The sequence below is a fragment of the Acomys minous genome (genome assembly GCF_964271855.1).
Source record: "Acomys minous genome assembly, chromosome: 14".
Taxonomy (NCBI): Eukaryota; Metazoa; Chordata; class Mammalia; order Rodentia; family Muridae; genus Acomys; species Acomys minous.
Genome location: NC_140496.1, coordinates 42,625,572 through 42,642,378, shown reverse-complemented (window position 1 = coordinate 42,642,378; position 16,807 = coordinate 42,625,572). Strand labels below are relative to the sequence as shown.

Below are 16,807 nucleotides of genomic sequence, written 5' to 3'. Positions count from 1 at the left end.
ACCAGCTTGTCCTTTGACCTCCACTTGATCACCCGCATGCCCTTTCCCCCAGTAAAGAAACTACAGAAATAATTTCTATATTTCTTTTCTTTTTTGTTTCTTTCTTTTTCATTTTTATTTTTGTATGCCGGGTCTGTGTAGTTCTGGCAGTCCTGGAATTCATAGAGATCCTCCCGCCTCTGCCTCCCGAGTGCTGGGATTACAGGTGTGCGCCACCATGCCCGGCCCCACATAATATCTTAACGACTGGCTCCTGCATTAACCGGTCACCTACACTGTATGGACTATAGTCGAGGAGGTCCTTGGCTCCTTGACCTAAAGCCAGGGTTTCCGCTGCGCAGGCAGCGCCCTAGCCAGCCCTCTCTGCCCGCAAGGACCCATAGCCAAGATGGCGGCGGCCGCGATGAGGACGCCATACGTCCTGCGGCTCTCTGTGGCTTTGGGTCCCGGGTCCCGCAGCTACCATGCACCGCCACCTCCACGTCGCCGACCCGGGCCCAAATGGCCAGACCCGGAGGACCTGCTGACCCCGCGATGGCAGCTAGAGCCGCGCTATGCGGCCAAGCAGTTCGGGCGGTACGGCGCCACCTCCGGGGTGGACCCCGCCTCCCTGTGGCCGTCCCCAGAGCAGCTACGGGAGTTGGAAGCGGAGGAGCGGGAATGGTACCCGAGCTTAGCGACCATGCAAGAGTCGCTGCGCCAGAAGCAGCAGGCCGAGGAGGCAAAGCGTCAAGCCAGGTGCGTGGGGTGGGGGGTAGGGGGAGCAGGCACCCCAAGCCCCGGAAACCATGAATCCTCCGTAGGTGACATGCGGAATCCTTGTGGCGTAGGGTTTACATACATGTGCATTCGCCTGCAAAACAAACTTCTAGGCAAATTCTTGTAGTCATTCAACTACAGTTTTTGTGTTTGTTTCCACCTTTCCTTTCCCTTTACCACTGAACTGTATCAGTAGCCCACCCTCCTTTTATTTACTTTTAACAAGGCATCAATTAACCAGAATTGGTTCTGTTGCCCAGGTTTGGCCTTGAATCTAGGATCCGTCTGTCTTTACCTTCTGAATATCTGATATTACAGGCCTGTAGCAGGCCCAGCCTCAACCGTACATCTTTACTCTGTGCAAGGATCTAAATATCCACACAGCAAGGAACAAAATAGACAAGACCAAGGACCCTTGGGAAGACAAAACATGGGTGCTGGAGGACACGTCAGTTTGCCTCCCCTTGTGAGGTTTAAGCAAATCCCCATATAACCAGATTATAGTTATTGGGAAAGTCTCAGGGCTGGAGAGACGCTTCAGCGGTTAAGAGCACTGACAGCTCTTTCAGACGTACCCAGGTTCAATTCTCAGCTCCCACATGGCAGCTCACAACTGTCTGTAACTCCCAAGATCTGATACTGTCATACAGACACACATGCAGGGAAAACATAAAATAAAAATTAAATTATTAAAAAAAATCTCAGCCAGGTGGTGGTGGTGCACGCCTTTAATCCCAGGACTTGGGAGGCAGAGGCCAGCCTAGTGTACAAAATGAGTCTAGGATAGCCAAGGCTACACAGAGAAACTTGTCTCGAAGAAAAAAACTAAGCAACCAAAAATCTCCAAGAAAGAGTTCCCAGTAGAGGGAGCAATTGGTGCAAAGGCCCTGAGGTTGAGACCAAGCCTATAACTTGCAAGACTTGGTCAGAGGCAGGGGACTCGCGAGTGTCTTTATCCTAAGTAAGCTGGCTGTGGTGTAGTACACCTTTAATCCTAGCAGGGCTGGTGGATCGCTGAGTTTTGAGGCCAGTCAGCCAGGTCTACGTAGTGAGATCCTGTCTTTAGTCCCAGCACTTGGGAGGCAGAGGCAAGTGGATCGCTGTGAGTTTGAGGCCAGCCAGGGCTATACAGTGAAACCCTGTCTGGGGGGGGCGGGGAGGCGGGGCGGGGGGAGATGTCTAGAAGTATGCCCTGAGGAACTAGGCCACTTTGGCTGAGTATTGGGAACTGAGAGTAGTGCCTGAGGGCAGAAGTCAGGAGAAGCGGCACATGTGAATGGTCAGATTTGAGGGGCAAATGGAGGTGAGCCACACAGACATTTGGATGATGCCACTGCTGGTGCAGGGTTTAGGACAGGTGAAATGTGTTCCTGGTATTTAGCCTTATCTTCCCAACAGCTTTGAAAGGACAAGTGACCCTTTTTACAGATGAAACTGGGGCCTGAAGAAGCCTGTCAGACGTCCAGAGTCGTGCTGGTTCCCCGCTCTGTCCCTCCCTAGCCAAATGGCCCTGGTCTACCATAAGACTGTCCTAATCCTAGGTGTTCCTACAGATTCACAGGGCTGGGGGCGGGGGTGTACATCCAGTTGCTCCTGTGGCTGAATTTGGACCCGGCACACATAGCATGTGACATCAAGGAGGGCATCCATGACAGGGCATGAAGGTGGTTCAGTAGACAGCTGGGTGGAATTAGGGTTAGCGTGGTCTGCCCCTCACTGTGTGCCCTCCTCTGCAGGGAGCAGCACATCGCCGAGTGCATGGCCAAGATGCCACAGATGATTGAGAAGTGGCGACAGCAAAAACGAGAGCGCTGGGAGAAGCTTCAGGCTGACAAGGAGCGGAGGGCCCGGTTGCAGGCCGAGGCCCAGGAACGCCTGGGCTACCACGTGGACCCAAGGAGTGCCCGCTTCCAGGAGCTCTTACAGGACCTAGACAAGCAGCAGCGCAAGCGCCTCAAGGAGGAGAAACAGCGGCAGAAGAAGGAGGCACGACTTGCTGCTATGGCCTCTGATGATGCCCCAGAGCCAGCAGTGTCCGGGGAACCTGCCTCTTGAAAGCTCCTTTCCCAATAAAGCCAGCTGCTGACAGCCCCCACTCCACACATTATCCTCCCTCAAGTTGTGACTTCCTGGGTCCCCTGGTTCATCCCCCAACACCTGGGCCGGAGAATCCTCCTCTCTTGGGCTGGGTTCACACCTGGACATTAGGCCATGCCATGAACTGGGGCTTCAGGGAGAGAGAAAGGGGAACGGATGGGCAAATAATGAAGGAACAGATGGCAGTAGAGGAGGAGGCTTCTGTTTACCAACATTAATCTCCAGTAATTAGCCAATTACCAGGGGGGAGCACAGCCAAGCAGACTGCGTGATGGAGGGAGCAGCCCTTCTAGGGCTGAGCTGGGGCAGGGGCCCAACTTTCCAGAGGGAGGAGATGCTGGGGCCCCCATCTGTGAGGCTCATAGGCCCCTTCCCCATGTCTCAGCAGGCCCACGTCACCTGTGCCCAGCTAGCTCACAGACTCACAAGCTGGTGTGAGAAGCTCCAGTACGCAGGCACCATTATTAGGGCTCATTTTTAAAACTTTATTTACTTTAAAACCTTTATCAGAGATGTAGTTCTGTTCTGGGGTAGGGGTGGCCTTGGCCTTCAGAACTGATGTTACCTCTTCTCCAGGCTGGAGGCCAAGGCCAGACTGGGGAGAAGGCCTTGGGCTTCTAGCGGACTTACTCCAGATGGAAAGATTTGGGCCACTCCAATGGAGGATACAAGTTTCGGGCTCCAGCCTCCCCTCATCATGGAGGAGGGGGAGGGCTGTCCTTGGGGATGCTTCAGGGGATGGGGAAGCAGGCAGGCGCCTCTCCATCTGGCTGCAGGGAGCTGGGACAGAGGCCAAGAGGGGCCCATCTGTCGCCTCCTGGTCTTGCCAGCAACTTTGAGCAGGCTGGGCTCTGTTAAGAGGATGGGGACAGCTGTCTGGCCCAGGTCTTGTCGGACTGAGCTGGGAATAGGGGCCACTTCAGGAGGGTGGAAAGCTGGGCTGGGTGCTTTGTTTTTTTTTTTTTTTTTTAAATGGTTTTTGATTTTTTTTCTTCCTCTTAAATAAACATGAATATATATATGTGTGTGTATATATATATGTATATATATACTTTTTCTTTTATAAAATTTTTGTAGAGTGGGGTGGGCGCCTTCTTGCCTCCCAGCATCACTCATCATCAAAGTTCTGACTCAGGAGGAAGTTGGCAGCCAAGTTCTCATTTTTTTCACATGCGAAGTAGGCCTGGATCACCAGGCTCTCTGGGAAGCCCAGTGCCTTCAGCTGTGGGGAGATGGGCAGGGGTAAGACAGAGGGAGGTTAGGGCCGCCCACCATCATGGCTCTCCAGTCAGGCCTCTTACCCTTTCTATAGCTTCCTTCTCCTGCGGTGTCACCTGGATATAGTTCATCTGTGGGGCCTCCTCACCTATGGCACCAACCTCCCCCTCTACATCAGAGATGTCAGCCAGCTCCCCGGGGGGCTCATTCAACATCTGGATGAACTGCTCCTGGTGACGGCTAATTTGCTGTGAGAAGGAGGAAAAGGATGACAATTCACAGTCCTTGCCACCTGTGCCCAGGCCCCATGTTACAGCCCTGTATGCCAAATTGCCAAACACTCTGAAGGAGCCTGCTCTGGCCAAGCAGCCATGTAGCTATAGAAACAAGGTGTCAGGTGGGGGGCTGAGGTGCCAAGGTGGGGAATGGGCATGGTGGTGCATGCCTTTAAACCCAGCACTGGGGAGGCAGAGGCAGGTGGATCTGAGTTTAAGGCTAGCTTGGTCCACAGAAGAGTTTCAAACTAGCCAGGGTGAAACAATGTCTCAATAAACAAACAAAAAAAGTAAAATGTAACCAAAGCTAGGCATGGTGGCTCAGGCCTGTAATCCACCCCAGCACTTGGGAGGCTGAAGCAGGAGGATAACCATGAGTTTTAAACTAGCCTAACTACATAGTGAGATTAAAAGAAAAACAAAACAAAACAAACCCAAACAATCAATCAAGGAGCTAGAGAGATGGCTCAGAGGTTAAGAGCACTGACTACTCTCCCAAAGGTCCTGAGTTCAATTCCCAGCAACCACATGGTAGCTCACAACCATCTATAATGAGATCTGGTGCCCTCTTCTGACCTGCAGGCAGATTACTGTATACATAATAAATAAATAAATCTTTAAAAAAAGAAATGGCCTGTGGGAGGGGACTACTGTCTGTGGCAGGAGGAGGGGAGGTTTCTTGCTAAAACAAGCACCACATGAGTGCCTGAGATAGATCTACCGAGCAAGTCTCAGAAGAGCTCCACGGCAAAAACAGCACAGAAAGGCTGGGAAGAACTTTCTCCTGTGGCAGTGGGAAGCCACAGCGGCCAACAGGGAGCGCAGCTTGGGCACTTCTTTTGTAGTGTTGCAAGCAAAGCTGGGCCTCCAGCTGCTAAACAGAAGCACTCCACTGGTAAGGCACTCTCAGCCTGCCTGCAACCTTTATCTTTTTTTCTTTTTTGAGGTGATCTCACTACTAGAAGGAACTGGCTTCAAGTTCTGTGATCCTCCTGCCTCAGTCTCCACAGTGCTGGGCTTAAAGGGGTGCACTAACCAGTACCTATTAAACACACTACTCGAAATCCAGAGGTTCAGATGCAACCCTTTGCTTCTGCAGACATCTGACAATTTTCACATTGCAAATGGCCTTTTCCAGCCGGACATGGTGGCGCATGCCTTTAATCCCAGCACTTGGGAGGCAGAAGTAGGTGGATCACTGTGAGTTCGAGGCCAGCCCGGTCAGCAAAGTGAGTCTGGGGCAGCCAAGGCTACACAGAGAAACCCTGTCTCGAAAAAAACAAAAAACAAACAAACCCCAAAATGGCCTTTTCCACAATCTAGCCACTGGGTGGACGGTTCGCCAGGAGCAATGTGTATAATTAAGGGGTCTGAGAGGACACTGAGCGGAGAAAAGGCTCTATTGGGGTGGAAGCAGAGACAGTCCCCAGGATGCTGTCATAGGCCCGGGCAACCAGAGCAGAATGGGTCTGAAAGCTCTGAGGTCCAGGAAGCCTTTTCATAGCTCGGATGAGAGGGCTCTAAGGGTTCTGGTGTGATGACACAGATTTAGGTCACCGGATAGAGGGTCAAGGTGAAGGGACAGTCAGATCAGGAAGAAGGCTGGGACTGAGAAGCAGGAAGGAGCTGCAGAAGAATGCTGTGGCCAGAGTCCAGGCCCCTGACATACATATGGCAGCCTGCTCTGGGCCTCTCAAGTCTTCCGCAGGGGATGCCACCAGCATCTACCTCATGGGGAGTCAGATGACACGGAACCTTATAGGTCATCAGGGAGCAAGGGACCTGGCCTCCGCTAGCTCTGCTTTCTCAGAGCAAAGCTATGCCCCTGGGTGATCCCCTGAGGATCTGGAAAAGGTGTCTCCGTTCCCTCACCCTGGCCGCACCTGCAAGAGCTGAGGGTTCTCCTGGCCCAGCTGCTGGAGCAGTGCAGGCAGCAGCGCCGGGTTCTGCTGAATCACTTGGCGCATGTTCTGGAACTGGGGCTGGTCCCGCAGGAACTCCAAGGGGTTCTCCCCTGCTAGTGGCAGGAAGAGGTGTGGTCAGACCCCCCGCCGGGCCTCCTGAGTCTGGACTGTAGAGGCCTGAGTGTACACCATCCAACCTGCTCACCTGCTTCTGTGGCCGGCTGTTCAGCTACCTGGCTCTCCTGGACAGAACCATGTTCGGGCTCAGGGCTTCCTGGAATTCCCTGTCAGGGATTCTTCTTTTTAGTTCTCTCAAACAAACAGACCCGCTTTCCCTCTCCCAAGCAACCAGCCTGACAGGACAGGACAGGGAGGTCTCATTCCTGCCCTCCATGCTCCCTGTCCAGCCTCTTTGGGAAGCCTTCGGTGGCAACACTCAATACCCAAGAGCCAATAGGAGAGTTCCACCTCCATTGCCCGATGAGGCAACGAGGCCTGCAGCCTCCCAGGAGGCAGTGGTGGCCCCCTCACCGTGAGCAAGTACTCCACAGCTCGGTGGGGGTTGTTGTAGCTGGCCCTCAACGCGGCCACAACGCGCTCCCGCTCGTAGCCCATGGACATGATCTCAGTCAGCATCGTCTCATACTCAGAGCCAGTCACTGTGGAGGGAGCAGCAGGGCCTGGGTCACCAGGGGCACAGAAGGGCAGCTCCCAGACCCTCCCACACCCAGACAAGGCTGTCAAAGGCTGATGGCCGGGGGTTCCCAGTTGCCTCTGCCCTGAGGTCCACCCACCCACCTAATGTGGAAGCTGCGTCTTCCTCTCGCCCGCTGCTACCTGAAGAGGGAACAGAGCTGCAAATTCAAGAGAGAGAAATCGGACCCTGACTTCTGGTGGCTTGCCCTCCCCGCAAGTGCATGGAACCACACAGGTGGGTACTGGAAGGTGCAGAAAGACAGGGGGATGCAGGTAAAGGTACTGCCCCTTCATTACCCGGAAATAGATTCTGGAGATGTTGTGGTGGCTGACTCCTCTGATGGGCTCTTGTCCTCTCTGCTGGCAGGTGGAGGATGGGACATGCCTGATGCCGGGGCTGGAAGAAAGGGTGTAGAAGACTCCGGGGCAGCAGTGGGTGAGGCTTCTGGGGGTGCCGGGGTAACCTGGCCAACCTTGGCCTGTGACAGCGAGAAAAAGAGATCAGGCAGTAGCATCCCTATCAAGCCCCAACACCCTGCCCCATCACAGCCCCACCCTGCCTCTGGCTAATCTCTCCAGGGCACACAAGCTCTTTGCCATCTTCCTCGGCTAATCTACCCACCTTGGTCACCATGACAACCACAAAGTTCTTCTCATCTATATGGTATTCCTTGATGGGGACGTCATCGCTCAAGATCTTGCCAGCATAGATGAGTTTCTGTCCAGCCACGGGGAAAGCATCTCTACCCTTTTCAGCTTCTATCTTCTCCTTCAGTGTCTTCACCTGAAGTTAGGATTACAGGAATTAAACACTGAGCTTTCACAGTATGGCGTCCTGTTTGTAAATAGCACCGATGCTGTTAAGATACCCTCGGCGGAAGACTAGGCATGGTTGCGCCCACATTTAATCCCAGCCCTTGGGACAAGTGGACCGATTTGAGTTCCAGGCCAGCCAGAGGGTGGATAGTGAGATGCTGTCCCAAGAAAAAGAAAATGACCATTACAAACCCTTACACTCCCTCCCTCCCTTTTGTTTAGAGAAAAGGCTTTGCTTTCAGTCACGATTTCTAGTCGAGCTGTCCAGCTGACAGCTGACAACAGGCAGACACTGAGGCTGTTCCTTGTGTGTGTATAATGGTAGTGGTGGTTTGGAGACGGACAGCAGGGTCCTAAATGCTCTACAAGGACTCCATCCCCAAGCCCTGTTTTAAAAAGGCCAGTGGGACAGAACAAAACATCAGTCACTGTTCTCATAGAAAAACCACTGACGTGAGAAGAAAAGCAAGCTTATACTTCAGACAGCATGTGGCTGAGAAGGGAAACAGTGATAAAGACATGAAGGAGTAAGCTCATCGCTGTCCTCAAACAGTAGCTTTCTGGACTTACTGAGGACATCTTTCTTTCCTTCCTCCATTTTTGGGACAGGATGTTTAATCCTGTACTCTAGTCTGGCCTAGAACTTCACAGCCCAGGCTGGCCTAGAACTCAAGGCAACCCCTGCTCAGGGATTACGGACATGGCCACCATGCCTAGAAATCATGGAAAGGTAATACCAGTGGCCTCAGTATATTTGAGAAGACTCAGGTGAGGTGGCCCAAGACGTTATCAGCTACTTGGGAGGATAAAGCAAGGATCACTTGAACTGGACTAACAAAACAAGACCAGACCCCACCCTCAAAAAGCTAAACCAAGCTGGGCGGTGGTGGCGCACGCCTTTAATCCCAGTGCTCTGGAAGCAGAGGCCCGCGGGTCTCTGAGAGTTCGAGGCCAGCCTGGTCTACAAAGCAAGTCCAGGGTTGCCAAGGCTACACAGAGAAACCTTGTCTCGAAAAAAGAAAAACTAAAGTTCATGCAGCATGTTTAGGTTGCTGTTACATGAAACAGAAAAAAAAATTTTTTTTTAAATCCTGTCCCTGCCATTATTTGCTGTGACCATAGCAAAGTTCCTTAACCTCATGGTTGTCAAATGGGGAAAGTCAGGAGTCCCCAAACGACCACACTGTTTAGCAGATTCAGCAAGAAGACACTAAAATGCTCAATGACTGGTAAAGAATAAACAGCTAAAAAACACGGACCACCAAAGCTATTTAAGATCAAGACCATTTATTATCATCATCGTTGTCGGCACCTCTTGGCCACTGATGCCACATTGTGCCACCTGAGCAGCTTGCAGACTGGAAACGTGGAGCCCACAGCTGACACTGAAGCGGGGCCTGGGGCCTCGCCCTGGGACCAGCCCGGGAAAGGCGCCCGAGCCGCCGGGGCAGGGCAGGGCCGATCGGGGGGATCCGAGGAGGTCGGGCCGCTGGGGGAGCGCAGAGCCCGGCCGCGCCGTCCTCCCCGCCCCTCCCGTTGGATCCCCGGCCTCCCTGCCCCCACCAACCCCGGCACCCGGTCGCTCCCGCCCCCGGGCTCCGGCCCGCACCGTCTCGTCAGGTTCCATGCGGATCTTGAAGGTCTGCTGCTGCAACGTTTTAAGTGTGATGGTGACAGCCATGGCGGGGCTGAAGCAATGCGGCAGCCCCGGGATCCTCGTACAACATGCAACTCACGCCGCCGCCATCTTAGTGCCCAGCCGCGCCGCGCGCCAAGCACTTCCGGGGCAAGTGTGATGCACTCGCAGGTCGTCTGTGCCTGTGACACGCTCCTCGACCTCCAGAGCATGCGCGGCAACACCTCGCCTTAGACATGCGCAAACTCAGGTTTATGAGATTTTGCTGCAGGCACTGGCATCACGTTGCCTTGGTGATGTCATGCCTATTAACAGTGATGTCACCTGCCAGCAAAATGGTTTCTAAGGCTCACTTAGTTTTTTAGGTATTCATTATAGATTTCTGTTCCTAGTGACCTAACTTGAATCTGGCCAAATAGGAATCCAGCAGAGTTAGTTACTCAAGCCTAGAAATAAGTTACCATAAATCTTACATACCATAAATGTATAATCAGGGCAACTTATGTGACCCCGTTTTCAAGGGCTTAGTTTTTGGAATAAGCTTACACTTCATGAGTCCCCTATCTCTTCATAATCCTCCAATGACCGACTGTCCTTTCAAAACCTCAGAAATGTAACATTTCAGGATTCTTTTATATTAAATACATAATCTTCCCCTAAGTTTCCCTTCCTTACACCAACTCATAAGGTACCTACATTGGGGGGGTGGATGGGGGAGGTAGGATATTTTAAAGAAGCCTTAGACCACAACATACCAAAAAGTAATGAAAACAGACTTGAAAGGCTGGGCAGCTCATCAAGAGCGACTTAAGGGGCTAAAGTGAAGCTAAGCTCACATTAAATAGAGCAAGACAAGAGTCAACATCCTCTTGTGCCAAACTGGCCATTTACTAGTCAGGAGCTTGCTTTGCTCAATGTTCCTATCCACACCATTGATCAGGCAATTACCCAAGACCTGCCTCCCTCCCTTCACCAGAGCCTGCACTCCTTCTAAGAACATATGCCTCCTCCTGCCCATGCAGCTTACTAAATTTAATGGCAGCCTGAAGGCTAAACGGTGGGGAGCCTAGTCTTTTTCCTTGTGCTGGAGATGGGAGCCCAGGGAATGCAAAGTCTCCAAGTGAACTACTGGACCAACCAACACCTTTTCAATCAGCTCAGTGCCCAAAACATGGGCCCTTGGAGAAAGTTGGTTAGTCTCTGAACTTCATCCCTTGACTGTAAAATGAGCTACCAGCATTCCCCACACTCCTGTGAAGTTTGAAATGCCTCCGTATGTATATGTAGTCTTAGGAAGCAGGACAAGAGATCATCCCACTTTTAACCAAAGGTGGTTAAGATTTGGGTTCAAGTATCTGCCCAATAGTCACTAAGCTCTGGTCAGTCTCTCAGTGAGATCTGTGCTAGGACCAAAACTCAGACGTTTATTGTCACAAAAAGAATTACTATAGGGAGTTTTGGCATCAACACCCGATGACAACTCTCCCACTTAGTTTGATATTACAGGATACATATAAATGCACCCATGGCATTTTGTGGGACTCTGTTAACTCCTATAGCCGAAACATGAGCAAGCCACCAGCATCTGAAAAGGCCACTTTCGGTTCCCTGATGTACATCCTTCCAGAAGGAGACACAATAGGGAAGACACAAAACTTAATTTAATAGAAATTTTGTTTGTAGTTCTTACACTCTCAGTGTGAGCTGTGCTAGAACTGGCTGCCCCACAAGTGGCCCAGTCCTGGGGGCAAGGGAGAAAGGGGAAGAGAAGAGCCCCATTCTTCCTCAGTGCTGGGGGAGGGGAGACACCACCCCCTTTCTCCTGCCCTCCTGAGATTCAGGAAGGAGAGCAGATGAAATCTCAAGCCTAGGGTTCTCCACACCTCTGTATAGTGACCAGAGGATGGAGAAAGGGACAGAAGGAAAAGATGTTGATTCAAAATGAGAAACCAGGAGGTGAGGGCTGAAGAATCAAAGACAAACACCAGTTTAAAAAAAAAAAAAAAAAAGAGGGAGGAGGGAAAAGGCAGGGGAACAAAATCAGAATCCACCCCAGATCTGAACCTGCCTGGAAAAAAATGAAAAGTTCTTGAGTCTCATAGAGACATTATTGGGAGCAGCCAGCTCTGCGGCAGGGTGTTCAGGCCTCAGTCCAGCCCTGGAGGCAGGTGGTGTGGCCTCTACAGCTCGTCCTTGGCCTGACCAGTGGCATCCTCCTCATCTTCCTCCTTCTCATCTTCCTCATCTTCATCTTCATCTCTGTCCTCCTCATCCTCTTTGTCTTCAGCCTCTTCCTCCTCTTTACGTTTCTTGTCTTCTTCTTCCTCCTTAAGCCTCTGCTCCTCATCCTGCTTGTCCTTCATCTGCTTCTCTGAAGCCTGTGGGGATGGACCACATCTTTCAGTACCTGGCTCTCACTTCCCTGCCAGTCTTCCCAGCTAACCCCTAGAGTAAGCAGAGGAACCCTGGCCCACCTTGGTGACACCCCATGTCTCATTGCCAAACTCCTCTGCGTAGGCCTCATCATTAGTGATGAGGAAGTTGTCAAAGATTGTGCCGGACTTGACCTGGGAAAGAATGGGAAGACAGGTGGTCAGCAGTGACTTCTGACAGCCCCAGCTATAGACAGGGCTCTATTTCCACCCTGGCCAGTCTCTGAACCTATCAAAAAGAGCAGCAGGGTGTGGTAAAACATGCTTTTAATCCCAGCACTGAGGAGGCAGAGGCCAGACTACTTGAGTTCCATGTCAATCAGAGTTTTGAACATTTTAAAGAATAAGTAAATAAAAAATAAAAGGCAGGGGTGGGAGGGTTGGTTGGTGTATTGGGAAGGCATGGAGGAAAGAACTCCAGGCCAGCCTGGGGCACATGGATAATTCCAAGACAGACAGGGATATACCAAGACCAACTTGCCTCAAAAAAACCAAAAATAAACATAAAAAAAGGGGTGGGGAAAAGGGGAGAAACACTACAGTTCAAAAGCCATGCCTCCAGAACTCAAACCCCAGTGACCTGGGCTACCAAGTTCACTTTCACACACTGTTGTTTCTCAATTAAAACAAGCATTTTGGGGAGTCACTTTCTTTCCAGTTACCTACCCAATACATGCAAAGAACTGTCCTAAGCACAGAAAAATCATACCATAAAAACTGAGTACCAGTGTTTTAAGTCTTGTTTTGTTATGTAGCGCAAGTGGAGCTCTAACTGGGTGGTCTGAGCCAATTTGCACACAACTTTAACAAAGGACTAGCAAATGACTAGCAGCCTACAGAAAGTGGTCAGCGGGGCCAGAGACAGCTCAGCAAAAAAAAGGACTTGCTGCCATGCTTCATGACTAGAGTTGACTCCTAGGACTCAGATGGTGAAGAGAACCAACTTCTAATGAGCTTTCCTCCGACCTCTACATATACATCCACATACATGAAAATAACTGTAGTAATAACAATAAAAGCAACTTTTTATGGTGTGAAGGGAGATAAAACAGGAAATGCCTCACAAGTGGACATTTCAGAGTCTGAACACCTCGGGGTTGGTGCCTGTTCTTCCCTCCAGATCTACCAGTATGACCAGGGCAACCTTTCCTGGCTCTCACCTGCCAGAGATCTAGGCCCAGTACGGCAAAATTATCATAGGCATAGATGTTGGCATCAGGGGAGTACTCAGGGTTGTCAATTTCTGGGTGTATCCAGGTACCCTTGTAATCTGGGTTGTCAATCTGACGTGGCTTCCATTCGCCCTGCAGAAGAAAACCAGGTGAGTAAAGGTGGACACGTTCTGCAGTACAAGCAGCTACCCTGCCTAGAACCCCAAGGCCCATCGTGTTGTTTTTGCGGTATAACATTAATTACAGCACCTAAGCAAGCACCCTTACCAGTGAGCCACACCCAACACCCAAGCTTACCTTGTACTCGGGGTTTTGAATCACTGGTGGTTCCCACTCTCCATCCATTTCCTCATCCCAGTCCTCAGGTTTCTTAGCATCAGGGTCAGGGATGTGCTCAGGCTTATCCCAGTCCTAGGAGTGCACACGGAGGTCAGAGTATACCCAGGTGCCCTTCACTGTTATGATGGAAGTGAACTGTTATCCAAGCACCAACCTCAGGCTTGGAATCTGTGGGGTCATCAATCTTGGCTCGTTCATCCCAGTCTTCTGGCTTGGCAGCATCAGGATCCTTTATCTTCTTGGGTGGCAGGAAGTCCCAATCATCCTCCAGGGAGCCTGACTCCACCTGGCTGTTGTCAATTTTTACCTCATAGGTGTTGTCTGGCCGCACAATCAGTGTGTACAGGTGTGTGAATTCATCATCCTGAAGAGGGAAGGAGGTGAGCAGTCCCTCCCACCAAGCTAGTGCCTGGGCCTCCCATGACAGCCTTTAAGTGACTACCCCAGGCACACCTTGCACCGGATATCCTTGTTGATCAGCACATTCTTGCCCTTGTAGTTGAAGATGACATGAACCTTCTTAGTGCCAGGACCGCAGATGTCCGGACCTACGTAAGAAGCACACATATGCAGGCTGCCCACCATGGCAGGCTCTCCCCCTCTTTGTGAAAGGCAGCCCCAAGCTATTTATTTATGTGTTATGTGCACACATGCACCATATGCATATAGGAGCCTGCAGAAGCCTGAAGTGGGCACTGGATCCTCTGGCACCAAAGTATGAGCTACCATCTGCGTGCTGAGAACTGGGCCTGAGTTCTCTGGAACCACTGAATCATCCCTCCAGCCCCTATTTTGTTTTTGACAGAGGATACTGTTACATTTCACTGAGGCTGGCTTTAAAGTATTGATCCACTTCAGTGGTCTGATGCTGGATTACCTGTGCACCCGCTATCCTTATCCAGGAATGAAGACCAGATTCCCTTTTTTTTTTTTTTTTTTTTTTGAGACAGGGTTTCTCTGTATAGTCTTGGCTGTCCTGAACTTGCTTTGTAGACCAGGCTGGTCTCAAACTCATGGTGATCCACCGGCCTCTGCCTCCTAAGTGCTGGATTGACTACACCACCACGCCCAGCTTTTTCTTTTTCTGAGACAGATAGTCCTAACTGGGAACTCACAGAGATCCACCTGACTTCAATGCACCCTGTACTGGAATTAAAGGTATGCACTATTACTCCATGCTCAAAGACCTGATTTTTTTTTTGGTTTTTCAAGGCAGGGTCTCTCTGTGTAGCCTTGGCTGTCCTGGACTCACTTTGTAGACCAGGCTGGCCTCAAACTTACAGCGATCAGCCTGCCTCTGCCTCCTGAGTGCTGGGATTAAAGGTGTGCGCCACCACGCCCGGTGTAAGACCTGACTTTTTTTTTTAATTTTTTATTAATTTATTCTTGTTACATCTCAATGGTTATCCCATCCCTTGTATCCTCCCATTTTCCCCTTATCCCCCTCCCCTATGACTGTTCCTGAGGGGGATTACCTCCCCCTGTATATGATCATAGGGTATCAAGTCTCTTCTTGGTAACCTGCTATCCTTCCTGAGTGCCACCAGGTCTCCCCCTCCAGGGGACATGGTCAAAGGTGAGGCACCAGAGTATATGAGAAAGTAGTATCCCACTCTCCACTCTACTGTGGAGAATGTTCTGTCTGTTGGCTAGATCTGGGTAGGGGCTTAAAGTTTACCACCTGTATTGTCCTTGGCTGGTGCCTTAGTTTGAGAGGGACCCCTGGGCCCAAATCTGCCTATCATAATGTTCTTCTTGTAGGTTTCTAGGATCCTCTGGATCCTTCTACTTTGCTATTCTCCCATGCTTCTCTCATCTTGAGTCCCAACAGGATGTCCTCCCCTCTCTCCCAGTTTCCTGGTAAGTGAAGGCTTTCATGGGACATGCCCCTTGGCCTAGTATGCAGATATAAGTGAGTATATACCATTTGAGTCTTTCTGCTTCTGGGTTAACTCACTCATTATGATCATTTCTAGCTCAATCCATTTGTCCACAAATTTCGGGAAGCCCTTGTTTTTAATAGCTGAGTAAAGACCTAATTCTTAAACTGTACAAATCTGAAATGGGGCCCGGGCCAGTGGCTCGATGGTAAATTCGTGCTTGCCACCAAGCCTGACATTCAGAGTTCAATCCCAGAACTCAGATGACAAAAAGAGATTTCCAAAGTTGTCCTCTGACCTTCACAATAGCATGCCCCTATTATACCTACATAGACCTTGTCATTAGCTTCGTTTCTAAAACTAAGGAACATCCGGAAACTACCACACAAATGAACAATGACGTAAACCTACACCTGATCTGGTAAACCCTTTCGTTGTCCCTTCAGGACACAACCCCCTCACCATCGAATGCTTTCCATGCTGTGAAGATGGGCTTCCTGATTATAAAGGGTTTCGGTCAGCACTGGCTGGGGGGGCCCCTCACCAAACATGATGTTGTACTCCGAGTCTCCATGCATGTCCTTCTGGTCCAAACTACCCGGAAACAGCTTCACATAGCCGCCCCCACAGTCGATATTCTGCTCATGCTTCACCGTGAACTGGACCACCAGCGTCTGGCCCTTGTTGCTGAAGGGTTCGAATCGGGCAGACAGTGCGTAAAACCGGGCATCTTGGCTTGTCTGCAGCCCTGTGACGGAACGGGAGCGTCGTAAGGTGGACCCCCAATACTCTAGGCCTCGAGGGGCAACCGGTTGACCTCCCCCCCTCCTTCCTCCACCTGTCCTTGACGACCGGGTTCCCGGGAAAAGCCCAAATAGCGTGTGTGCTGACTACAGCTTCCTCCAGGAAGTCGTCCTGAATCGGAGCCCCCACTCCCTGCCTCTTACCTTTATCCTTCTCCTGGTCCCCGTAGAATTTGCCAGAACTGAGGACAAATTTGCCAAAATCGGACTTATGTTTGGATTCGACCCAGCGGTTGGTCCAGTCATCTGGAGGGGAGCGGCACAGAGTCAGATCGGCGGGGCCGGATGACCCCCGCCCCCATACCCAACGTCTGTCAGGAGCCACAAGCAGGTGGGGGCGGGGAGGGGGAGTCCCATCCCAACCTCGAACTTGACACCTCGAGCGGCTTCAGGTCCTCGGCGGACGAACCCTAACTCCGGGCGCGGGAAACCGCTGCGCCTTCCACGTCCCCCAAGGACGCACAACTGGAACCGCCCGCGGCTCTAGTCCCCCGGGGCCACAGTGTTGGCCCTCTGAACGGTAATTACATTACACACGACGAGGCAGCCATGGGCTTGGAGGCCCAGCCGTCGCTGAGGCGGCCTAGAGACCGGCCCCAGACCTTACCTCCGTCCAAGAATTGCTCTTTGAAATAGACGGCAGGCTCTGCGGCGGCCAGGCCGAGGAGGCCGAGCAGGAGCGGCACCGAAAGGAGCATGGCGGGCCGAGGGGGCGGCGGCGCACGGGCCCTTTAAAACGATCGTCGGGCAGCGGCTCTGCGGTATTGACGGACGCTGCCG

At 51.5% G+C, this 16,807-nt stretch overlaps 3 protein-coding genes across 4 annotated transcripts; 1 reads left to right on the top strand and 2 right to left on the bottom strand.

The window, feature by feature from the left end:
* Positions 1–359: 359 nt before the first annotated feature.
* On the top strand, positions 360–2,866 carry GADD45GIP1 (GADD45G interacting protein 1). Its single transcript, XM_084756532.1, has 2 exons — positions 360–738; positions 2,496–2,866. The coding sequence occupies exons 1-2, from the start codon at positions 389–391 to the stop codon at positions 2,812–2,814; spliced, it is 669 nt and encodes a 222-aa protein (XP_084612658.1). The 5' UTR covers positions 360–388; the 3' UTR covers positions 2,815–2,866.
* Positions 2,867–3,317: 451 nt separating this feature from the next.
* RAD23A (RAD23 homolog A, nucleotide excision repair protein) lies at positions 3,318–9,592 on the bottom strand. Of its 2 annotated transcripts, none has more exons than XM_084756512.1 (9): positions 9,375–9,592; positions 7,572–7,733; positions 7,247–7,428; positions 7,052–7,107; positions 6,785–6,912; positions 6,459–6,537; positions 6,233–6,363; positions 4,158–4,322; positions 3,318–4,078 (listed from the first exon to the last, which is right to left on the bottom strand). In XM_084756512.1, exons 1-9 carry the CDS (start codon positions 9,444–9,446, stop codon positions 3,965–3,967), a joined length of 1,089 nt encoding a protein of 362 aa, XP_084612638.1. In that variant the 5' UTR covers positions 9,447–9,592; the 3' UTR covers positions 3,318–3,964. The 2 variants fall into 2 exon arrangements, with proteins under 2 accessions (XP_084612638.1, XP_084612637.1); XM_084756511.1 differs by having other exon boundaries at positions 6,233–6,366; positions 9,375–9,461.
* Positions 9,593–11,044: 1,452 nt separating this feature from the next.
* Positions 11,045–16,807, bottom strand: CALR (calreticulin). The gene is made up of 9 exons (XM_084756510.1): positions 16,635–16,807; positions 16,172–16,273; positions 15,769–15,972; positions 13,798–13,892; positions 13,499–13,708; positions 13,303–13,416; positions 12,994–13,137; positions 11,876–11,968; positions 11,045–11,779 (listed from the first exon to the last, which is right to left on the bottom strand). The coding sequence occupies exons 1-9, from the start codon at positions 16,723–16,725 to the stop codon at positions 11,582–11,584; spliced, it is 1,251 nt and encodes a 416-aa protein (XP_084612636.1). The 5' UTR covers positions 16,726–16,807; the 3' UTR covers positions 11,045–11,581.

Coding starts and splice junctions, on each gene's coding strand:
- GADD45GIP1 (XM_084756532.1), top strand. CDS start 389: ATGGCGGCGGCCGCGATGAGGACGCCATACGTCCTGCGGCTCTCTGTG. Junction 739..2,495: donor GAGGCAAAGCGTCAAGCCAG/GTGCGTGGGGTG, acceptor CCTCCTCTGCAG/GGAGCAGCACATCGCCGAGT.
- RAD23A (XM_084756511.1), bottom strand. CDS start 9,446: ATGGCTGTCACCATCACACTTAAAACGTTGCAGCAGCAGACCTTCAAG. Junction 6,538..6,784: donor CTGTGGAGTACTTGCTCACG/GTGAGGGGGCCA, acceptor AATCCCTGACAG/GGAATTCCAGGAAGCCCTGA. Junction 6,367..6,458: donor ACAGCCGGCCACAGAAGCAG/GTGAGCAGGTTG, acceptor TCCTGCCACTAG/CAGGGGAGAACCCCTTGGAG.
- CALR (XM_084756510.1), bottom strand. CDS start 16,725: ATGCTCCTTTCGGTGCCGCTCCTGCTCGGCCTCCTCGGCCTGGCCGCC. Junction 15,973..16,171: donor GGACCAGGAGAAGGATAAAG/GTAAGAGGCAGG, acceptor GTTCCGTCACAG/GGCTGCAGACAAGCCAAGAT. Junction 13,709..13,797: donor ACAAGGATATCCGGTGCAAG/GTGTGCCTGGGG, acceptor TTCCCTCTTCAG/GATGATGAATTCACACACCT.